We start from the raw sequence: 21,925 nt of genomic DNA, 5'->3' as shown, positions 1-21,925 counted from the left end.
AAGTGTGACCCAATAAATTATTAGTTTACCTTTCAGTTTAAGTTTGAATGCCTGAAAACTTTATTGCCATGTTTCTCAAACATGATCTTTAAGATTATTTCCATGGTATATTTAAATATACATTTAATTGGAAAGAAAAACAAAATTTGTCAAATGAGTTTATTTAACCCAGCATTTCTCAAAGACAAACAGGGGTTCTCTAAGTACTTAATTTTCTAATGTGCTTTCTATTATCATTCATTTACAATAGAGAGATGTAGTATGGAGTGTTTCCAGATTGTTTTTGTTTTTTTAAGTAGTGTTCTTGGAACTTGTATAACATATAATTCACTTTAAGAATCATTGGATTAATGTGCTATCCTTCCTGAGGAGTTTACAAATTTTTTTTTCAAAGAGAAGTTTTACCATAAAGACAATGCTTTCTATTAACTAATTTTTAGTCAGTATGGCAGGTAATAGGGAAGTTGATTTTATTGGATGGGGAAAAGTTTGTATTCCTAGATAATGTATAAAAATGCCATCCTAAGGTACTTTAGGTACTTTATCTTGAAATCCGAAGAATTGCAAATTGGCTTATAGTCTTATGAAACTGGTATAAAAGTAAAAAATGTCATGAGTTTTGAAACTTATTAAATTTGTTGAATTTATTTATTTATTTTTTGAAATATATTTTCAGCTATGGTCTTGATAAATCAAAATTTAAAGAGATTTGTGGAGATCATGACTTGTATGTATATACTCATTCTGTTATTGAATGAAAACAATTTATCATACCTAAATAATAAAAGTATCTAGTTAATTCAATCAGATGTTTTTTATTTTCAATTTGTAGTAATGTTTAAACTCCTGTAAGTTTAATCTATATCTGGACTGTTAATGAAAACAATTTATCAAACCTAGGTATCTCTAGTTAATTCAATCAGATTTTTAAAATTTTCAATTTATGGTTATGTTTAAAACTCCTGTAAGTTTAATCTATATCTGGACAGGACATTTTTAAGTAAGTCAAAATTTTCGGATTTTCAGTTTTACTTTGTTTACTATTATTCCGTCACTGTAGTTAGAATAAATTTATGTTTTTTTCTTTTACTTTGCATACAATTTAGAATGCAAGTGGTTGAAAGACTTATGCTTACTTTTGCTCTAGAATTCTTTATGTGGTAACTTTAATATCTGTAAGAATGTTAGAAAAAAATAAGGATTTGAGAGCTCAATTTCTTCTTCCTAAGACTAAATCAAGGTTATCTCTTTTTTTGGAGTTGGGGAGAGGAGGGAAGAGACAAAGTAATAGTCAAAGTTATCTCTTATCATAGATAAATATGTTTAAGGATTGAATAATTTGGGAAGCAACTGAGCCTAACAGTAATGGCCTAAGGGGTCTCTTGTACCTTTTGTAGGCTTCTGAGTGAGGGCCATGGGAGTATGATATATTAATACTTGGAAACTCTAGCAAACTGACTTCACGGGACTTTACCAGTTTGACTTTGTCATTTAAAGAAATATGAATTAAGGCAAGTAAACTATAATTTAGTATGTAGCAAGCATCAGTTTTGTTGGACACCTGAAAATTCACAAGTGTACAATTTAAAAAGCAAACTGGGCCGGGTGCATTGGCTCACACCTGTAATCCCAGCACTTTGGTAGGCCAAGGCGGGTGGATCACCCGAGGTCAGGATTTCAAGACCAACATGGTGAACACCCATCTCTACTAACAAGATACAAAAAATTAGCTGGGTGTGGTGGCGCTTGCCTGTAATCCCAGCTACTCTGGAGCCTGAGGCAGGAGTATCACTTGAACCTGGGAGGCGGAGGTTGCGGTGAGCCGGTGAGCCAAGATCGCACCTTTGCACTCCATCCTGGGCAACAAGAGTGAAACTCTGTCTCAAAATAATAATAATAATAATAATAATAATAATAATAATGAAAATAAAATAAAAATAAAAAATAAATAAAAGTAAAAAGCAAACTGATTTTCAAGGAAATATGTTTAGGTTGCCTAACTTTGAAACTTTGAGACTTTGAAAACTGGTACATTTAAAAAAACAAAGGAAACGAATAATCAAACCCTACTGCATTGTGTTAATAATCTTAATCATATGGTAACATTTTAATGATGCACATCAATTTTTCTCTTTTTTAGGTATTGTAGTTAATGGCCTAGTGAATATTAGCATTTCCACTATTGAGAAGCGTTATGAAATGAAGAGTTCCCTGACTGGCCTGATTTCATCAAGCTATGACATTTCATTCTGCTTGTTGTCTTTATTTGTATCATTCTTCGGTGAAAGAGGACATAAGCCGAGGTGGCTTGCATTTGCAGCCTTTATGATTGGACTGGGAGCACTTGTATTCTCATTGCCACAATTTTTCAGTGGAAAATATAAATTGGGGTCTCTTTTTGAAGGTAAGTTTCTGTTGTGTTTATGTTTGTTTTAATCTACAGAAGTGGATAAAACTAGGTCATTAACTTTATATTGCAATTCACTTATACAATATGGTAAGGGTTTACATCTCTTCCACGGCTCACTGGTTTGTTCATTATGTGAACTCTATGAGATAGGAGATTAGAGAGACTGTACATTATTCATCGTTCCAGTGGTTCTCCAAGTTTTTAAGCCTCTGATTCTTATTCCCCATATTATATACACGGTCCTCCTCAAAAAGAGGTGACTTGTTTTCCTTTGCAGGTTGGGACCTCATTGGAGTTCTGAAATTGTTAGCTTTTCCCTTTGTACTTTTATTTGCTGTGTTTACAGCTCTGCGCCCTGGACGTGTTGATTCCTGATTTGAGACAAAGAGAGGTGACATTTAGAAAAGTGGAACTTTTCCTAAGAAATGAAACTAGCTCTACCTTTGTACCTAAATAAGAAACACAGAACTTTAGAGCAACCTACATCATAGGTTGCTCTGGTTAGATGGATAAATATGTTATTCAAAGGCTCAGAAAGGAAATTTAATTATATATTTATTTTTTCCAAATGACATTTTTAATTAAAAAAATATATAGTAGAGCCAGAAGGATGGATAAATGAAAGTAGACTTTAACATTTTAATGTCCTTCCTGGGACTTCTAATAGCAGATATTGAAATAATTAGGAATAAAATCAGATGGTTATAAATTCAGAGGCTTTATTCACTTAGCCCCTGAAAATAAAAGCCAAAGGATAATTGGAGCCTGTTATGCTATAGATATTATTTTTAAAAAGTTAAGATTGTTAGATTTGTGTGTTAATACTGAAAATTAATATTTGCTATAGTGTGGATGTTTGTCCCCCTAAACCTCATATTGATTCTAGTGTTGGAAGGAGGTGTTTGGGTCATGGGGGTGGATCGTTCGTGAATACATTAGTGCCCTGGAGATGAGGATCAGTGAGTTCTCTGTTTGTTCCCCCAAAAACCGTTTGTTAAAGAGAGTTTAAGCTAGGCATGGGGGCTGATGCCTAAAACCACAGCACTTTGAAAGGCTGAGGCAGAATCCCTCGAGCTGAGGAGTTAGAGACCAGCCTGGGCAATATAGTCAGACTTTCTACAAACAAAAAAAGATTCTAGCCCCTCTGCTCTAGCTCTCTTGCTTCCTCTCTCCCCATGTGATCTCTGTGATCTCTGGCTAGTTGCCCTCTGCCTTCTGCCCTGAGTGGAAGCAGCTAGAGGCCCTCATATAGAAGCAGGTGCTGGCACTATGTTCTTGTACAGTAGAACTGTGAGCCAAATCAATTTCTTTTCCATATGAATGCCCCAGGTGTTCCTTTTTAGCAACACAAATGGACTAAGACAGTATTAAAGTATTAATCTTTCCCAAGATCAATTTTCCAATTCTAGAATGATAACAAACAGGAAAATATTCTCAGTAACAAAGTATATATTACACAGCATGGTTTTAGAAGTGCACTTATTAGGTAAGTAGGCTCCATTTTAGAAGTAAAAATAGAATAAGTAAGCGGATGAATGGAGAGTATTTTTAAAATGTGGTAGAGTTTGGAATGAATAAAATAAGGAGAATATGTTGTCAGCAGAAACAGCACTTGCATAGATTCCAGCACATTATCCAAGATTGGACAAGACTGCACAAGGCAACTGACATAATTTCACTGGGAGTAGTTTTAGGAACAAGCCACATATTTCAGCGTAGGCTTTAGTATAACACTATTGAAATCTAAATCGTAAGGGAATATCTAAATTTTAATCTGCCACACAAGAAAACATCATACTGATTCTATGAGAGTTATTTGTTCATAGTGTTTAGATGGTAATCTTCGTGCTGTTTCTAGGCCCTTACCCTTTCAGTTGCTCAGATGCCTTTCTTGTTCTTAAGTAAACAAACCTGGCTCAAAAATCTATGACTCTCTAAACTGAAACATAAATACTTCTTCCAGTACAAAGCCTGATCTCTCTTCCACGATCTTCTCAGCTTCATCCCTCGCCATTTATACCTCTAATTATGGCCATTCTGAAGAACTTATTTTCCTAAAGGAAAATTGCCACAAATTAAGGTGTTTGTGTGTGACCAGAGATGAAGCTAAGATTGCTGAAGCCAGATCATAAACTTTTAGTAGTGTACTGTGCAGGTTTTCACCAAGTTCTTGTTGATCTAATTTACATTTTTCATTATTTTGGTAGATTATTGAAATAGGTTAGATAGAGGAATTGGCTGATCTAAGATTTTTACTGTAAATTGACTCATAATTTAAATAATAGCTTAGATGTGGCAAATGAAAGCAAAAACTCAGCTTGCCCTCCTGTTATTCTGCCATTCACACAACATATATTTATTGATATGGACTACATATGGTGTTGAGATAACACCAGTAAAACAGTTCCATGCCATCTGGATTTTATGTACTGGTGGGAAGAAATATGCAATTAATAAACAAAAGAACAAGATAATTGAAAATTGAGGTGAATGGGTAAAGAGACAAATGGAATGAAGTAATACTGTGTTAAAGGCTAAGTGTGTTTGCCAGGAAAGGCTACAATGATAATATCTGGATAATGAAGAGCTAACTTTGAAAGATACTTTCCAGGCTGGAGAAAAACATGGTTAAGGGCTCTGGAGCAGAGGAAGGCTTGGTAGGTTTTAGGAATTGTCAGTTTTGGCCAGTATCATCGAAGCAAGAGGGCTGTTTTGGAGGGGCAGGTAGACACTAGGGAGGCATTTAGATTGTGCTTGAAGTGCAATGCAAAGTTGTGGAAGAGTTTTACACAGGGAATTGCATGATCTTACTGGAGTTCAAGAGACAAGAGTAAATGGGAGCCAATCACTCTAGAAATTTTTATTGTAGTCCAGGTGAGAGATAAATGCAGCTGAGACTGGGATGGTAGCAGTAGAGATCCAGAAGATGACTGATTCTCAGTGTGTTTTAGAAGAAAAAGAAATAGGACTCTGTTGGATTTATTGCGAAGGAGGAATGAAGAGCTCCTTGGTATGTGACTTGATCAGCTGGGGCCATTTTTACTAGAAGGTGGAAGATGAGGTAGAACAGAATTGGAATGAAATTAAGAATTCGGGTTTGAAGTTTTTTAGTATGAACTGCATATTATATATCCAGTGTTGCAGTGTGTATCATCAAACATATGTGTTTACATAAATGTGCAAGTCATTCATTTGGTTTGATTCCTAGAAGTGCAAATACTGGATTTGAAGGGCTTCCTCATTCTAGTTTTTCATAGATAATGTCTCACCGACTTTCAGGAAGGGGTGTGTTAGTTACTCCCCCATTGTCGGTGAATGAAAATGCATCACTGTTGTGTTGAATTTTTGCATTTTTTTGCCCCATGATTTTTCTTAACAGAAATGTTACTGTGGTGTGTGTAGGTGTTTATAATATGACAGACACAAAATTAAGGATTGAAATTGCATTACACATTTAAAGGAATACAGACATTTAGAAATGGAAGGGATGTTAGAAATAATAAATCCCGGCCGGGCGCGGTGACTCATGCCTGTAATTCCTGCACTTTTGGAGGCCAAAGTGGGTGGATCATGAGGTCAGGAGTTCGAGACCAGCCTGGCCAAAACAGTGAAACCCCATCTCTACTAAAAACAAAAAACAAAAAATTAGCCAGATATGGTAGCATGCACCTGTAGTCCCAGCTACTCAGGAGGCTGAGGAAGGAGAATTGCTTGAACCAGGAAGGTGAAGGTTGCAGTGAGCTGAAATCGTATCATTGCACTCCAACCTGAGTGACAGAGCAGAGATTCCATCTCAAAAAAAAAGGAAATGAAAAATCTCTTATTTTTACAGTGTAAGCCTTAGGGCAAGAGGTGAATAGATGGTTAACAACAACTAAAACTAATCCTAATTTTTATGGTTTGTTTATTGTTTTTCAAATGTGTATGCTTATTACTCATACTAAGTTATTAATGATATTGAATGATTTTAATATTTTTTATGAATGTCAACCATTTCTTCTCCAATTTCTAGTAGTCCAGTACAGTGGTGTGTATTAATCTACTTTTGCAAGTATGGGAATCTGTAATGAAAAATCTGAATTATTTGTCAAACTTTAGGGAGAGTAGAGAAGAAAACTTAGGAAAAGGAAACTGCAAAAGGAAAACAGATTAGTTGAAAGCTTCCTGTAAATTAATTAGAGGCAAAGGGATGTGTAATTTTCTTAAGTAACTTAACATAAAATAGAGCATAATGTTAATAAATGATTTTATTAATTGAAACTATACATATAATTTAATTTAAAATGGACAGTGAGGAAAGTAACATACCCTTGTGTGCTTTTTCTGTTGTTCTTGTGGGAAATCAAAGTCAGGGCTCACTTTGGTTGGGATAATCTCTGTAAGAGGAGACTAAAGTAATGTAATGTAACTAGTAAGTAGTAAAAAAGAAAACAAAATATGATAAGCGTGTATAATTTCTACAGGTGTGAGATAACACAAAAGAGTGTTAAGAACAAAAGTTAGGAAGATATATTTGGAAACAGCTGGGACTTTCTATTGTGTTGTAAACAATGGGTTGGAGAGAAAGTTTTTCTTTAAGGGAAGCTTTTAGAAAGACATAAGCATTAGAGGTGATTAACTTTGAATGGAGATGATCAAAGGGAAGTGGTGGTTGTTATTGGATTAAAAAAAGAGGAAGGGTTAAAATTAAGCAGAACAAATACATACTGTTAAGGGCTAATTTTTTGTACAAGTTAACCCAAACATAGAATAGTGTCAAAACACTTTCAAATAAGTCATATTTGACATTCATTTTTGACTTACTTCAACTCAATATTAATAGGACACAACATATTGCAATATGACTTTAAAATATTTAAAATGCAATAAATACATCTTTACTACATAATATGTTTTCATGTAAGCAATTTTAATTTCTTTAAATGAGTGTTATTTTAATGTTCCTATGCAAAATAATCTTTATGTCTCCTTGAGACTTTGGGAGAGAGGCATTATTAAATACTGAGGAATTGTAGAAAAGTAGTTACTTAACCTAGTAAAGCTCTTTTTATTTGTTGACCAATAATTGGATAATTTTTCCTACATTGCACCATATCTTTGTTTCTCTTTTCCATCCCCTTTCCCTCAAAGGAACCTTAAATGATAAAAATTCACATTAGCTGTAGCACTAAATTTCTAATTTTTTTTTTTTTTTGATTGACATTTCAGAGAGAATGCTTCATCGAAGGACTTTGGTTATACTTGGTAACTATTCACAAAAGCTGTGCTAGGAAAATGATTAGAGTAGGACTCAAAGTGGACTTTATTTCTACTTACTATTTTATCTTTTGTTCTTGTTTTTTTTTCTTTAATGGAATGCTTGCCTAGATTTGAGAAGACCTAGGGCAAGGAATCTTAGAGCTTTTCAAGCACAAATTCAATACAGGAAGCTTTAATTTTGCTTGGCCTCTGAGTGTTTTTCCTTTTTTGATATTATTTTTTCCTTTACAGAAATCACTTATTTTTCTTACATGTTACTTCTTTGTAACTGAAATGAATAAAGGAATAATGAGGAGAGGTGATTTTTTTTTTAGATTAGAAGCTATAATGGTGTAGTAAAACAAATGAATCAAATTTAAATATAATACAATAAAAGGCCTAGAGCTACCTTTTAGCAGTAGTCAATGCTCTAGATAAAACTATCACAGTTTTTTTATATCAGAGGCGTTTTGGTCTTTCTCATACTTTCTAGATAATGTGAATTACCCTGAGCCAGGCTCAATGGCTCACGCCTGTAATCCCAACACTTTGGGAGGCTGAGGTGGGTGGATCACTTGAGGCCAGGAGTTTGAGACCAGCCTGGCCAACATGGAAAACCCCGTCCCTACTAAAAATATAAAAATTAGCTGGGGGTGGTGGCAGGCACCTGTAATCCCAGCTACTTGGGAGGCTGAGGCAGGAGAATCACTTGAACCCCAGGAAGCGGAGGTTGTGGTGAGCTGAGATTGGGCCACCGCACTCCAGCCTGGGCGACAGAGCAAGACTCCATCTTAAAAAAAAAATGTATATATGTGTGTGTGTGTGTGTGTGTGTGTGTGTGTGTGTGTGTGTGTATATATATATATATATATATATAAAATATTGGAGATCCTGATTCAGTAAGTTTGGAGTAGGACTCAAGAATCAATATTTAAAAAAAATTATCCAGGTTATCTTAGTCTAACTTAGGACCTACATGTCCATTTTAGTGTCTGATTACTTTGTAAAGCTTTTAACTGTGGATATAGAGAGAAAGGTTTCTTTTCCTTTCTAGATTCTTGCTTTATGTCTTCCTTTAAAATAGGAGTTTCACAATCATCATGAAATGCTGGGCGCTCTAATGCAGCCAGTTTTGTTAAAATGCAAATGACCAAACTTCTGAAATACAGGAAACTTACAGAGAAAAATAAGTAGGAAAAAAATATGTCAGTGAAATTTTAGCACAAGCTCAATTCTCCTTGCAAGCTATAGTTTGCTGGTAGGTAGAGGTTTAAAAAAATCCATGGCTTTCTGCAATAGAAAAACATGTCCAAACATTTGTGAAAGCATGATCTACAGAGAACAGTTTCTAGAGGTATTAGGAATATGTTAAAAATGTGTTCAATGGTTGAATGAGTTTGGGAAAAAAACAAAAAAGAAGAAAGTTAAGCAGGTGTCTTTATTGCAGCACTATAAAGCAAATGCATTTTGTGAGTCTTTAGTTAGGATTATGATATGTAGAGGTGATGAAGAGGCTCCATTGCTACACTTGCCCCCTTCATCCAGCTTTCACCCTTTATTTTGTCTTCCTCTAGGTAGAGGAGGCAGTGAACACACTTTGGTAAAATCTCTATCTTGCTTTAGGTTTAACTATATGAATTTGAAAGCCCTTGTTAAGTTTAGAAACTTTATTATGATCAGCACCTAGAACAGCATGTGATATAGACTAGGTGCTTAAGAACTATTTGTTGAGTTGTCACATGTATTAATTAATGGAGTCTTTTGATGAGACATATTAAGAGCCCAATGCCTTGTCCTTCTACAGAAGACAGTAAGAGTAGGTAATGGCAGATAAAGGCAATTTGGGATTCTCTGTCCACATTTTCCATGAACTTGGGCTAAAAAATAATGGAACATTTAAAGAGAATTTTCTCTTTCTCTCTCTTATTCATTTTTTTTTTTTTTTTTTTTTTTCTGGTGACCGAATTGGGACAAATTACGTTGTTACAGGTAAAAATTATTTTCCATAATCTTTTTGAGTAAGATTTGGGATCTGAAAAATTTGCAGTGTGAAAAAGTAAGCTAAAATGAGAAGCATATTCAGAAATAGTAGCAGAATGCTTTGATATTCTACTTTTGGGTTTTGTCTTAATGACTTGTTAAGATGTTGATTTCACTTCAGTGCTTCTAAGAAAATTCTCTTTTAAAGTTCCATTTTTTTTTTTAGCCCAAGTTTATGGAAAATGTGGACAGATAATCCCAAATTGCCTTTATCTGCCATTACCTACTCTTACTGTCTTCTGTGGAAGGACAAGACCTTAGGCTCTTAATGTTAAAATGTTAGCAATTCTCTTTTCATGACTTTTTAAAAAAAATCTTCATATATAAAATGAAATGCTCTGATAGGACATTGAAGTGATTGAAGTGGCCATAGACATAGTTGTGTCTAACCAGATATATTGTGTGGAAGGTGATGATTCAGCAATGTCTTTTTTTTTTTTTTTTTTTTTTTTTTGTAGCTTCTTTAGAAAGGTTGGTGGTTTGTGACAGGAAATAAATGAGGAAATTCTAGTTTCTTAGTCACTGTTCTTAAAAATGCACAAATTTGCCAATGTGTGTTTTAATGTATTTTTTTGTGTTTCATTTTAATGCTGTTAGCTCATCCTATTTAATGAAAGTATTCAGCACTTTAGCAGAGATGTAAGAGTCAGAAATGAGTGAGTTTAAGTTTTTGCTCACACACTGTGATAGAACTATAGTGATCCTGGAGATAAGTTTCTTTGACTATAAATTATGTTGATAATAATCAATGCCACATGGAAGAGTATACATATGTGGGGATAAGGTAGTGCCTGGTATGTGATAAGTGCTCATTAAATAGTAGCAATGAACGATAAAGCCCCCCTTTTTTTTTGTGGATGTCATTTGGTGTTGACATATCCCCAAAGTCTGACCAAACACTTTTGAACTAGTACATTAGATAGGATTTTAATTAGATATATTTGTAAGATCATATTGCTATGAGATAAGAAAATGATTCATTTGGTGTAGCTCAGCTTAATTGGATTCACTTAGAATAACACATTAAAATATTGCCTTTTAAATAGCCAAGTTGCCTTTTGAAAATGTCTTGAATTTTTTGACTTTGAACATGATATATACTTTGTAAAATGTTCAGAAAATAGGAACATACAAACAAAAATGGAATAAAGAAAGAGTTTTCATGATAATACACCTCGATTATTCACTGTTAACACTCTTCAGTCTTTTTAAAATGTATATACACATTGATACATATATTATCACACATAAACTACACTACACAGTCATTAACACATGTTCATGCACACATTCACACTCACATAATTTTATTAGCATTCACAATCTTTACCTCACATTTGCACAAACACATTCAAAATCCTTGTTTGAAGGAAACAAGATTTTTAATCTATGGATGTTGACTTCTTTTTACTTGGAAGATGTATTAGACACATTTTATATTAGTAAAGATGGGACTGCAGAATCTTTTTGCTTTTCTATTATTTCATTTTATAAATAACTTATTTAATCAACCCTCCTTTGTTATGTTTTTTATTAATACATTAAATTTTTCTGGTTAGAGAGATTCTATGGGTCATGCAGACAATTTGGGTAATACTAAGAAGTAGAAAGAGAGAAAAACCCAATTCACTATTTTTCTTTTCTCAAGGAAAACAACTTCAGAATTGTCTTACTGTTTTTCTTTGCCTATTTTTAATACAGTTAATAAAACATGTTGCAACCTGTGATCATTTTTATTCTTGCATAGCATTCTGTTTTACATTTTAAACATTCTCATAGAGCTCAGTTTTTACATATAAAAAATTTTTTATTATAAATTAACTCATGATGAACATTTTTATGTTTAAAGGTTTTACTATATTTCAGTAATTATACAGTATATAATATTTTGGAATTGACTTTTTTTAGTCTGAGTAATTTTCTGAATACTCATCAGGTTGTTGTATATATCAGTCGTTCTGTTATTTCTACTGCTGATTAGTAATCCCTGGTATGGATGTACTATAGTTTGTTTAACCATTTGCCTGTTAAAGAACATCTGGTTTGTTCCCAGATTTTGGTTATTACAAATAAAGCTACAAACATTAGTGTGCAGATTTTCATGTGAACATAGTTTTCCTTTTTCTGGAGTAGATGCCCAGGAGTAAAACTGCTGGGTCATATGAAAATTCTATGTTTAGTTTTTTGAGAAACTGACAAACCTTTTTCCAGATTCACTGTAGCACTTTATATTCCCATCAGCAATGTATGAGTGACTCAGTTTATTTGAATCCTTGCCAGCATTTGGTGTAGCCATTCTGATAGGTGTACAGTGAAATCTCATTGTGTTTTAATTTGTATTTCTTTAATGGCTGATAACATTGAGCATCTTTGCTTGTGCGAATTTGCTATCTGCATGTCATCCTTGGTGAAATGTCTTTTCATGTCTTTGGATATTTGTTTCTTTACCGTTGAGTTTTGAGAGCTATTTATGTTAAATACTAGGTCTTGTCACAAGCTAGTTTGCAAATATTTTCTTCCAGTCTGTAGCATGTCTTTTCATTCTCTTAACAGGGCCTTTCACAGAGTGAAAGTTTTCAATTTAAATAAAGTTGAATTTATCAATTTTTTCCTTTTATAGATTATGCTTTTATTGTCAAGACTATAAACCCTTTGCCTAGCTCTGGTCTCTAAGATTTTCTTCTATTTTTAAAAAAAGTTTTATAATTAATTTTCTGTTTTACATTTAAGTCTGTGATATATTTTGAGTTAATTTGTATAAAAGATGTGAAGTTTAGATCAAGTTTTATTTTTTGTCTCTAAGTGTCCAATTGCTGTAGCTCCATTTGAAAAAGCTGTCCTTTGACCATTGAATTACTTTTGCAGCTTTTCAAAAATCAGTTGGGCATATTTGTATAGCTATATTTCTGAGATCTCTGCTCTGCTCCACTGATTTATGTATCTCTCCACCAATATCACATTCTTGACTATTATAGTTATATAAGTCTTAAAATCCTATAGATATTCCTCTCACTTCATTGTTATTTTTCCATATTGGTTTGCCTCATTCCTTTTTATTTCCATATAAATTTTAGAATAATCTTTTCTATATCTACAAAACATCTTAATAGGATTTTGAGAGGAATTGTATTAAATCTTGATATGGTTTGGTTTTGTGTCCCCACTCAAATCTCATCTCAAATTGTAATCCCCATAATGCCCACATGTCAAGGGAGGGACCTGGTGGGAGGTTATTTGATCATGGGGGTGGTTTTCCCCATGCTGTTCTCTTGATAGTGAGTGAGTTTTCATGAGAGCTGATGGTTTTGTAAGTGTTTGACAGTTCTTCCTTCACATGCTCTCTTGCCTGCCACCATGTAAGATGTACCTGCTTCCCCTTCAGCCATGATTGTAAGTTTCCTGAGGCCTTCCCAGCCATGTGGAACTGTGAGTCAATTAAATTTTTTTCTTTATTTACATTTACCCAGTTTCAGGTAGTATCTTTACAGCAGTGTGAAAATGAACTAATATAACCTGCATATTAATTGGGATTAAATTATGTAGTTACTATGTTGGGTCTTCCAATCCATGAATATATATGGATTTATACTCCATTTATTTAGATTTTCTTTAATATTTTCATCAGTATTTTGTATTTTTAGCATACAAGTTATGTATATGTTTTGCTAGATTAACATTCAAGTATTTCTTTTTGCTTTTTTTTGAATGATTGTAAATAGTACTGTATTTTAAATTTTGGTTTCTGTATGTTCATTGCCAGTATATGGAAATACAATAGATTTTTGTATGTTTTATTGTGTGTTCTGTAACCTTACTGAACTAATTGGTTCTTGATATTATTTTGTGGATTCCTTAGTGTTTTCTATGTAGACAGTCATGTCTTCTGCAGAGAGGAATAGTTTTATTACTTTCTTTACCTTCTGTATGGCATTAATTTTCTTTTCTTTCTTTTTCTTTTTTTTTTTTTTTTGCCTTATTGTGCTGGTTAGAACTTCCAGTACTATTTTGAGTAAGAATGGTGAGAGTGATTGTTCTTACCTCTTCCCTATATTAGGGAAAAAAGCTTTCAGTCTTTCACCACTGTTTCACGTTTTTAGAAATACTCTTTATCAAGTTGGGAAAGTTCTACTCTATTCCTCTTTTTCTGAGAATTTTTATCAGGAATCATTGTTGAATATTGTCAAATACTTGTTCTGCATCGGTTTTTCATGTGATTTCTGATCATGTGATCATGATCATATGATTTTTTTCTTCTTCAATCTGTTAATACAGTCGCTAACATTTTTTAATATTTTGATTTTTTTGATGCCAGCCTTGCATCCCAGAATAAATCTCACTTGGCAATGGTGTACAATTCTTTTTTTTTTTTTTTGAAACGGAGTCTCTCTTTGTCGCCCAGGCTGGAGTGCAGTGGCACGATCTCGTCTCACTGCAAACTCCGCCTCCAGGGCTCACACCATTCTCCTGCCTCAGCTTCCCGAGTAGCTGGGACTATAGGCTCCTGCCACAAAGCCCGACTAATTATTTTGTATTTTTAGTAGAGACGGTGTTTCACCGTATTAGCCAGGATGGTCTCAATCTCCTGACCTCGTGATCCACTTGCTTTGGCCTCCCAAAGTACTGGGATTACAGGCGTGAGCCACCACGCCTGGCCAATGGTGTACAATTCTTTCAATATATTTGTGAATTCTGTTTGGTACTATTTTGTTAAGCATTTTTGTGTCTATATTCATAAGGGATTTTAGTTTTAATTTTCTTTTATGTAATGTCTCTATTTGGCTTTGTAGTTTTTGTGGATTTTAGGGGATTATAAACTTCATACAATAAATTGAGAAATGTTCCTCCTCTACTATTTTCTGAAATTGATTTTAATTTTTCTTTATATGTTTGTTAGAGTTCTGCAAGTGAAACTATTTCAGCCTATAGATTTCTTTTTGGGGAGTTTCTCAATTAAAAAGTTAATATTCTTAATAGTTATATTTAATAGTAATTCAAATCTATTAGGTTGGTGCAAAAGTAGTTGTGATTTTTGTCATTACTTTTAATGGCAAAAACTGCAGTTACTTTTGCACCAACCTTATACTTCATTTTGGGTGAGTAGATACAATTTATGCTTTTAATGGAATTGGCCCATTTCATCTGAGTTGTCAAATTTATGTATATAGAGCTAACTGTTCCTGGTATTTATTATATTTTCTTTGTCTGCTGGATCTGTTGTGAAATCCTTTGCTTGATTTCTGGTATTGATAGTATTTATCTACTTATTCTTTGTCAGTCTTGCTAGATGTAGCCAATTAAATTCATCTTTTCAAAAAATGAACTTTTAGTTTCATCGATTTTTCTCTATAATTTTCTATTTTCCAATTTTTTGATTTCTGCTCTTTATTTTCTTCCTTCTGTTTTTTTAAAATTTATTTTATTATTATTTTTCTCTAGGTAGCTGACATGGAAGATTAGATTATTGATTTTATTTTTATTTTTTCTAATGTATGCATTTTAGTGCTATAAAACTTTCTTTCAGTATTGCTTGAGTTGTATGTCACAATTGTTACATATTGTGTTTTCATTTTTACTTAATTCAGTGAATGTTTTTATTTCCTTAGAGACTTCTTTTTTGACCCACAGATTATTTGAAAGTGTGAAAGCATGTTGTTTAGTTTCCAATGATTGGAGATATTCTTGTTATCATTTTATTAATGATGTTTAGATTCCATTGTAGTCAGAGAATGTGCTATGTAGGATTTGAATTTTTAAAAATTTATTAAGGTTTGCTCTGTGGCGCAGGGTGTGGTCTGTCTTGGCATATGTTCTGTGGGCATTTGAAAAGAAAATGTATTTTGCTGTTGTTTGACAAAATGTTTAAAAAATGTTGGTCAGGCCGGGCGCGGTGGCTCAAGCCTGTAATCCCAGCACTTTGGGAGGCCGAGACGGGCGGATCACGAGGTCAGGAGATCGAGACCCTCCTGGCCAACACGGTGAAACCCCGTCTCTACTAAAAATACAAAAAATTAGCCGGGCGAGGTGGTGGGCGCCTGTGGTCCCAGCCACTCGGGAGGCTGAGGCAGGAGAATGGCGTGAACCCAGGAGGCAGAGGTTGCGGTGAGCTGAGATCCGGCCACTGCACTCCAGCCTGGGCGACAGAGCAAGACTCCGTCTCAAAAAAAAAAAAAAAAAAAAAAAATGTTGGTTAGATCCTGTTGGTAGATGTGGTCAATAAGTTAGTTTATATCCTTGCTGATTTTTTGTTCTATCAGTTGCTCAGAGAGGGGTTTTGAAATCTTTGATTGTAATTGTGGGTTTGTCTGTTCCTCCTTTCATTCTATAAATTTCCGCTTTATGTTTTACAGCTCTATGATGGTGAATACATGTTACTCTTCTTGGTGAATTGACTATTTTTTCAATATGTAATGTCTCTCTGTGTCAAGTAAATTTTTTTGCTCTAAAGTCAGTTTCAACTGATATTAATACGGCTACTCCTATATTATTTTGATTAATGCTTGGATGATATGTTTTTTCCCCCAATCTTTAAATTTCAGCCTGCCCACATTACTGCATTTGAAGTGAATTTCTTATAGATGGTACAGTTGGGTTGTTTTTTTTTTCACTATGTCAATATCCTTTAATTGTAATATTCAGACCATTTACATGTAATGTAAATACTAGTACGTTAAAGTTTAAACCCGTACTTTTAATATTTTGTTTTGTGTTTGTTCTTTGTTTTTTGTTTCTCTGTTATCTGCTTCCTGCTTTCCTGAATGTGGGTTGGTTGAACATTTTTAGAATTCCATTTTGATTTATCTATAGTGTTTTGAGTGTATTTCTTTGTATAGCTTTTTGAGTGTTTTTTTTTTCAGATATTGTATTAAATGTATATAATTATATTCCTGGTATTATATTATTAGACTCTGATTCTTATTTAAATCTTCTGTCTTAACTACTTGACACTGCTCTGATGGCTTTGAAGTGGGGGTGGGTGTTATCTTATTTGCCGAGTGGCATCGAAATCCAAGTTTACCTCTTGGCCTCAATTGACAACAACTAGGAAGACAGGCTCCTTGTTATTGTTGGGTGGTGGTGGCAATCCTGGATCTCCACTAGAACTCCACTGATACCGCTCTCTCTGGGAAGGGTGGGAGTGACTTGCTACTCTTCTACTGACATCACAGAGGAGAAGTATGGCCTAATTCCAGCTAGACTACAGTGTAAGTTTGGACTCTTCACTAGGCTTCCTCTTGTACTAGCAGAGAGGGAGGAGGGGTGCTTCTGTTGCTACATAGAGCTGGAAACCCAGGCTGCCAATGTAGATTTCACTGGCACCGGGGTGGGGATCATTACCTCTTGATGGGGGTAGAAGTCCCGGGTCTCTTCTCAGCCTTCTTTGACACCACCCTGGAAGGGGGATAGGCAACCCTGTTACACTATATATTGCGGGAATGAGTGTGGGTGAGATTGCAGTTTTTCTCTATGGTGTTTGACTAGAGTAGCATGGTTACTATATCATATTTCTGCCTTGCCAAGCTGCTGCTTTCATGATCTTTTGGCTAGAATGATGATAACTTTCTTGTGGCTTTTTTTTTTTTTTTTTTTTGTATGCAGCCTTTGGCATTTGTGGGTTGCTCACTTATTCATCTGCAAATCTGGGGTAGATTAAGCAAAAATAAAACCCAGGAAAAACTCACCACTATGTTCATTGGGTACTGTCTAGGGAAATAAGGAGCGGCAATGAATTGGTGCCTCACACTACTGTAGCTAATAATCCACTTAGTGGAATTCTTACACTCTGCCTTGTGGAATTCTAGTACCCAAGGGATGCAAGTTTCCATCAAGGCACACAGTCATTATTCCCTTAAGTCCAAAGCTTAACTGTAACTGTTTGCTAATCCTTTTTGATCTCTTCATAGTAAATATTCAACAGGGAGAGAAGTTCGCTAAATTGACAAAGCTAATGGATCCTAGTTACCGAGGGAAAATTGAGTTGTTCCTTTCCAGTTGCAAGGAACATCATATTTTTGGACTGCAAGGTTCACTTAGGTGCCTCTTAACACTCCCATACCCAGCAGTATTTGTTGAGAGAAAACTTCAGTAACTCAATAGGGGAAGAACAGCTGGAGACTTGTAAAAGACTGTAAAATACCTGATCAGTTAAGGTATGGGCAGTGGTAAAGGGAACAAGAACTACATGATAGAAGAAAGCTATGTTTATTAGCTTTCTGATCAACTATAGAAAGAGAACTATGGAGCTGGTTAATTGTCGCCTTGCTCTTGTTTTCCTCTGCCACCTTTGATGCAGACCATTGCTGGGGCTAACACTTCAGTGTTGCTTTCAGGTGGGAGAATAACTGAATGGATGTTACCTCACGATGATATTTTGCTGATAGCTTTTTGTGGGTTTTTTAATGTGGGAGACATACAGAGTTTTTAATTCAGACAAAAAAGTTATTATTTAAATATATATTTTAATATTTAAAATATTTAAAAGTATAAATTTTTAAATTCAGACAGATAAAAGCGGATGCTAAAGAAGGAGGGAGAGCTGTGTTGGATATTCTGTGTCCTTCCAGAGCCAATATTCACTATTTATCACTTTTGCTTTATGTTTTAGTAGAAAAACCCAGCAGACTATGTCAATCTGGCACTTTTCTCTGCCCTGGATTGTAGTTGGGTTAGCTAACAGGAGTGTGCATGTTGGGAAAAAAGAGGTCCTAAGTGTGCATTTTCCTGGTGTCCTCCCCACTGGTGTGGTTTGGAGTGGCTGTGTGCTGTAACCCTCTAGGATTTAAGTCTGTTTGTATAAGGGCTAAATTTAAATATTTTTAATGACCTAGGACTGTTTTGTTTCTTTTGACACTTTTGTCATGCTTCTAAACAGTCTTTTACCAAAGTGATTTATAGAGCACTAGTTCTGGGAGATGTTAGACATTAATGAAGAAAAAAACTAGCTTGAATATATGATAGATGATTTTTAAAGTTAACATTCTTTATCATGTTACATATAAATAAGTGATTCCACTTGTTGTTCTCCAAGAAGGAAAGATAGAAAGCACACAAAGCCTTTGTTTGCCTGTGCATTCTGAAATTATTCAGAAGTGCTTGTGACATGTAATATACAGTATACTGCTGGTGTTCTCTACAAAGAAGATTCTCAATAGTCCAAGTGTGTCTGCAACTTGAAGTCTCTCTTCAAAGTCTACTCTAAACTATGTCCTGGTGATGACCATTCATGTCATAGTTTCCTGGCCTCCAGTTATGCAGGTTGACCTATAGAGCTTTACATACACACTTTTAAAGTATAGTGATATTTCTTTAAATTATGTATTTAAGTATTTTGTTCTATGATTTTAGTTTTCTTAGGTACATCAACTACTTCAACTATGTGTATATATGATCATAGTTGGCCTCCTTATATTAGCATTTCTTCCTTTTTTATCATAATTTTGCTCACTTTTCTCATTTGTGTTCTATATGCCCATAACTATGTTTTCTCAGTCAGTTTACTCATGTGCCCCTTTCCATTGTATCTTCTTTTCTATGAGGTTTTAGTTTTTTCCTTTTACTTTTTTCTACCAACATTTGATCTCCTCTTTCTTTCCTTCATCATTTCTTTTCTGTTACATCATTTCTCTGTATAAATAATTGCCTCATCTCATGATGAACTGTGTGTTCACATTTCTAATTTGCTCTGTGAAAATATTTTTGTGGTCAATGCCCTAATCTTAACTGTAATAAAATTATGCTGCTTTTTTTTTCTTATGACATCTTTCTGTAAATGCTATGGTAGCTCTGTTTGAAAATCACTTTATTGACTCCGTTGGGCTCCCATAGGGTGGGAGTGACTTCTTTGGCATCCCAGGCGGTTGGTTGCACGTATAAAGGCTCTTGGCTTTTCAGTTCCCACAGAGAGGGCTGAATTGTCTGTGAGATTCTTTGTGCAACCTCTTCTTGCCCTACCCTCTGTTTTATGAGTCATAGCAGCCCAGAAGGTCTCTACTGACACCTATTACAGGCAAGAGACGTAAATTTGGACTTTAGAGTGTTTCTTGTCACCTTTAGGAAGAGTATTTTTCTTGCTGCCTTCTTGGATCTTCTGCCACCAGCTGACATGAGGCCTGGATAAGAAGGGTCCTGCCCTGAGCCCTGTGCTTAGCGGGACCCACATCATCACAAACATTGAAACTTGAAGATACTTTACTTTTCTTTCTCGAGTTTTATAAGGGAGGTTTTGAAAGATTGGTAACAGGGTAAGTGAACAGAGATGATAGGAGAGGAATGTAGGATTGGGCTAAATTCTCCAGGCCAGAAGAAGGTGTTTAGACTAGGAGGTGGTCAACTATAAACAAAAGCAGCAGCTCTTTCTCCTTCCTCAGGGCAGTGATTAGGAGGTTAGGAGACGAGGAGTGAGACTGAGGGAAGAAAAGTATAGCTACCCCCTGGGAAAGGAGAAAGAGAGACTATTTGTTTAAAGTTAGTCACCTCAAAGCACTTGATGCAGGTAACTGGGGAGACTTGGTTCCCTAAAAACTATGCTTCTTTACTCCCCTCTCCAGGATTCATAGATAGGCATCTCCTGGGAATCTTATCAAATATGTGGCTGGGGAAGAGGAATCACATCACAGCAGAGTCCATTCTGCTCTACCCCTGGCAGCAGGATAGGCCCAAAGGAAAAGAGGTACCTTTAGCCTCTAGGTCTTTAGGGCAAATGCCTGGAGAGCAGCAGGCCGTGGGTCTTTGAGCATTTGGCTGAGCTTGGTATTTATCTTCTAAATGTTTTGACATATGGTATGTGGATTTCCTTTTGTCCTTTTGTCACAGCCCTGCCAATGTTAATGGATAAGACTGGACACTTCTTTGTTCATTAGGTAAAGTTCTAATTCTTAATTTTATTGTCAATGTTCCTCCAAATTTATAAACAACATAGGAACTTCCTCTTGTGGTGTATTGTCAAATCACATGCTTTTTAATTAATGTTGAAAGTACAATGTCCATGGGGGATTGATTCCAGGACCCCTATGGATAACAAAATCTGTGCATGCTCATGCTCCTTCTATAAAATGGTGTGTTATTTGTATACAACCTACCTACATCATCCTATAAACTTTAAATCATCTCTAGATTACAAATAATAGCTAAGCAGTGTAAATGCTATATAAATAATTATAGTATATTTTATTTATATTTCTTTTATTGATGTATTGTTATTTTTCTTCCCTGAATATTTTTGATCTGTGGTTGGTTGAATCCACAGATATGGAACCTGTGGATATGAAGGGCTAACTGTATTTGGTCAGAAATTATTTGATTTTTCATTAGAAGTTGAAATTCTGGGTTCAAATGGTTTCCTCAACTAATAATCTCACAAAATTACTTGAATAGGTAAATCTAGCTATTTTATAAACTATATTATAAAATGTATTTTATATATTTTATATAAATTTGCTTCTGATTTTCTTGAGGTACACATGGCATCTCTGAATGAAGTATTTCTCTATAGGCAAGTTCATTTTATGAGATTTAATAGGTTTAATTAATATAGGTTTAAATATTTTTCTTTGTCTTTTGACATGACAGTTTGACTAAGCATAAAATATGAGGGTCACATTATCTTGCACTGGTTACTTTTTTGGCATTCCTTTACTGCCTCTATGGGATTAATGTTGCTTTAGAGAAATCTGAATGTAAGCTTATGTTTTTTATTTCCTTCTGCCTAAGTGGCTTTACCTTCTTGTTTAGCTGTTCAAAAAAGTCTTTTCATCTTTAAAATTCACAAACTTTACCAGTGAATATTTTGGTGTTGGAAGTCCTGCAGCAAATTTTCCTGGGATGCTCTATATCTTTTTAAATTATAGATCAATCTTTATTTCAGAAAGTTTTCCATAATTTTACCTTTAAACTTATTCATTTTTCTATTTTGGTTGATTAGATGTATGTTTGATTGCATTTGTCTGAATTCTATATCTGTAATTTTCTCTGTAACCTTTTAAATCTTGGTGTCTTATTTTTCCTTTATTTAATTTTGTTCATATTTCTCAAGTCTGTTCTCTCTGTCATAATTTTCACAGTCTCTATTCTTTTTTGACCATTCCAGGGTGACCTCCACTTCTGATAGTTTTGTTCTTTTATGTTTTATAGAACAAACTTGATACTGGGTTATTTTAGCCCATGTTTGAGTTTTTTTTTTTTTTTTCTCCTTCCTTCCTTCCTTCCTTCCTTCCTTCCTTCCTTCCTTCCTTCCTTCCTTCC

General features: G+C 34.6%; 1 protein-coding gene across 1 annotated transcript in view; it reads left to right on the top strand.

Moving 5' to 3' along the window:
- The window catches only part of SLCO4C1 (solute carrier organic anion transporter family member 4C1), a 63,400-nt gene that overhangs the window by 2,864 nt on the left and 38,611 nt on the right, over window positions 1–21,925 (top strand). Inside the window, exon 2 of the mRNA XM_023212218.3 lies at window positions 2,141–2,404. Coding sequence (XP_023067986.2) covers window positions 2,141–2,404 — 264 coding nt within the window. The remainder of the gene's footprint in view (window positions 1–2,140; window positions 2,405–21,925) is intronic.

The sequence above is a fragment of the Piliocolobus tephrosceles genome, chromosome 4, assembly GCF_002776525.5.
Source record: "Piliocolobus tephrosceles isolate RC106 chromosome 4, ASM277652v3, whole genome shotgun sequence".
In the NCBI taxonomy this organism is placed as follows: Eukaryota; Metazoa; Chordata; class Mammalia; order Primates; family Cercopithecidae; genus Piliocolobus; species Piliocolobus tephrosceles.
The sequence above is the reverse complement of the archived record's forward strand: the minus strand, read 5'-3'. Positions and strand labels throughout refer to the sequence as shown.